This window comes from Montipora capricornis, chromosome 14 (assembly GCF_036669925.1).
Source record: "Montipora capricornis isolate CH-2021 chromosome 14, ASM3666992v2, whole genome shotgun sequence".
NCBI classification, from domain to species: Eukaryota; Metazoa; Cnidaria; class Anthozoa; order Scleractinia; family Acroporidae; genus Montipora; species Montipora capricornis.
In genome coordinates this window covers 1687501-1690000 of record NC_090896.1, presented here as the reverse complement: position 1 = coordinate 1690000, position 2500 = coordinate 1687501, and the positions used below count along the sequence as shown (strand labels likewise).

The 2500-nt window shown below is 40.1% G+C and overlaps 2 protein-coding genes across 2 annotated transcripts in view; both read left to right on the top strand.

Moving 5' to 3' along the window:
* LOC138033431 (glutamate receptor 2-like) overlaps positions 1-2500 on the top strand; it is a 54791-nt gene that overhangs the window by 7782 nt on the left and 44509 nt on the right. The window lies entirely within an intron of this gene.
* LOC138033432 (uncharacterized) overlaps positions 207-2500 on the top strand; it is an 8083-nt gene continuing 5789 nt past the window's right edge. The window contains exon 1 of the mRNA XM_068881174.1: positions 207-1699. Within this exon, the coding sequence (XP_068737275.1) occupies positions 550-1699 (1150 nt within the window). The 5' untranslated portion in view covers positions 207-549. The remainder of the gene's footprint in view (positions 1700-2500) is intronic.

The following is a 2500-nucleotide window of genomic DNA, read 5'->3' as shown; positions in this document are numbered from 1 at the left end:
GATTTACGCGGTGAGGTCGGCAGAGAGAGGAGTGCCAGCAGTAAGTTTACAACCCTATTGATTGGGGACTCCATGGTCAAGGATATTCACGGTAAGAAATTAGCGAAAGCAGTAGGGCACCGAGTGGTGGTAAAGTCATTTTCTGGAGCCACAACGAAAGCCATGAGAGATTACTTAAAGCCTAATTTAGAGCTCCAGCCTGATGAAGTGGTGCTACATGTAGGTACAAACGATCTGAAGGCTAAAAACGGCAAAACATCTAAAGAAGTTGCAGAGGCTATTGTTGATCTCGCTAAACAGATAGAGGGGTCTTCCGAAGCTCAAGTCATAGTCTCAGGACTTGTAACACGAAAGGACAAGCTTAATGATAAAGTCTCAGAGGTGAACAAGCACTTGACGAAGTTTTGTCGTCAGAATGATTGGAGATTTATTGAACACAATAATATAAACGAAAAGGGGTTAAACCGTGGAGGTCTACACCTGAATTTTGCAGGTAACAAGCGTATTTTTAAGAATTTTTATCATGGTCTAGCTCATTGAACTTTTACTATGCCTTCCATTAATGCCGTGCCGTTGGAAGGCAACAGTCAGGAGTCATCGAGAAGTCCGACTCAAAATCCTATTGATCGTTCTCGAGTATTGCCCTCCAAACGCGGTTTTAAGCTGGCCTCGCTGAATATAAATAAATTGACCACTCATCTTGATGAACTCAAGATCTTTCTCGTAAGTAACGATATAGATGTTCTCGCAATTAACGAGACTAAACTAAATGAATACATCACCGATAATGAGGTCAGTATCTCTGGTTATGATATAGTTAGACGTGATAGAACTACATATGGAGGTGGGGGCGTTTGCTTTTATGTAAAAAAGTCAATTAACTTTTCGGTGCGCAACGATCTTTGCATGGACAGTCTTGAGAACCTTTGTATTGAAATACGCAAACCTCGCTCTAAATCATTTATTGTTGCTACGTGGTATAGACCACCTAATTCGCTTGTTGGTATATTTTCACCTTTTGAAGAGTTGATTGGGAAATTGGATTCCCTTAATACTGAATTCTACCTTTTAGGGGATCTAAATTGCAATATGGCCGCATCCCAGTTTGACAGCGATACACGCAAATTATTAACTATCACGGATGTTTATGGTCTTCAACAACTCATAACAGAACCAACAAGAATAACCGAAACTTCTGCAACATTGATTGATTTAATTTTTACTAACTGTCCTGACAAGGTGTTATGCTCAGGTGTGCGTCATATTGGCATTAGCGATCACAGCATGGTCTATGTCTATCGAAAATTAGCCATTAATGGACAGAGTAAGGGTCACACTAATATAACCTATAGGAATTTTCGAAGTTTTGACCGTGATAAATTTCGTAGCGATGTTGCATCTCAAGATTGGGATCACATAAACAATTCTTCCAATCCAAATGATATGTGGAATGAATGGAAGGAATCCTTTTTGGCTATTGTTAACAAGCACGCTCCATTGAGAACCACTCGTGTTCGCGCGCGGGGTTCCCCATGGATTACTTCTGAGCTTAAAAAACAGATGCACGATCGAGATATTTTGAAACTCAGAGCAATTAGATCAAAAAATCCTAATGATTGGGTTCACTTTAAAAGACAGCGGAACAAAGTCAATAGTGCGACTAGGCTAGCGAAGCAAGTTTATTATCAAAATATGCTAAACGAGCACAAGGGTGATTCCCGCAAAACCTGGCAGATCATCAATGAGCTGTCTTCCCGAAATTTCGTGGAAACGTCTGTGAAACAACTGAATGTAAATGAGAAATCAGTAACAGCTCCAGCAGAAATAGCGCACGAATTTAATCGTTATTTTGCTACCATTGGCCCGAAACTTGCTAGTGATATTCCTTCTTCAGATGGCAACAGCTATCTGAATTATCTCACTAGCACGGATAAGGAGTTTCAGTTCCGCCCAACCTCCACAAATGAAGTATTTTCACTGCTGAATAAACTGAAAAAATCAAAGGCAGTCGGCCTTGACAAAATTTCTTCTCGACTTATTCGTGAATGTGCGGATCTTATTTGCAAACCGCTGTGCTATATTTTCAATCAGTCATTAAATGTAGGTGTGTTCCCAGACGACTGGAAGTGTGCACGGGTCACTCCACTATTCAAACAAGGGGAACGTGATGACCTAAACAATTACCGCCCAATTTCCGTTATCCCGGTTATAGCCAAAGTGTTCGAAAGAATAGTTTATAACCAATTATATGCGTACCTAACAAAGCATAACGTAATATGTAAATGCCAATCTGGTTTTCGCTCTATTCATTCCACCGTTACGGCTTTACTTGGGGCTACGGATACTTGGGCTTACAACATTGACCGAGGAAAAATAAACGCTGTTGTTTTCCTAGACCTAAAAAAAGCTTTTGATACGGTTAATCACGAGATCCTTTTATCTAAATTAAATAATTACGGCATACATGGCATTTCTTACAACTGGTTTAAGTCCTATTTGG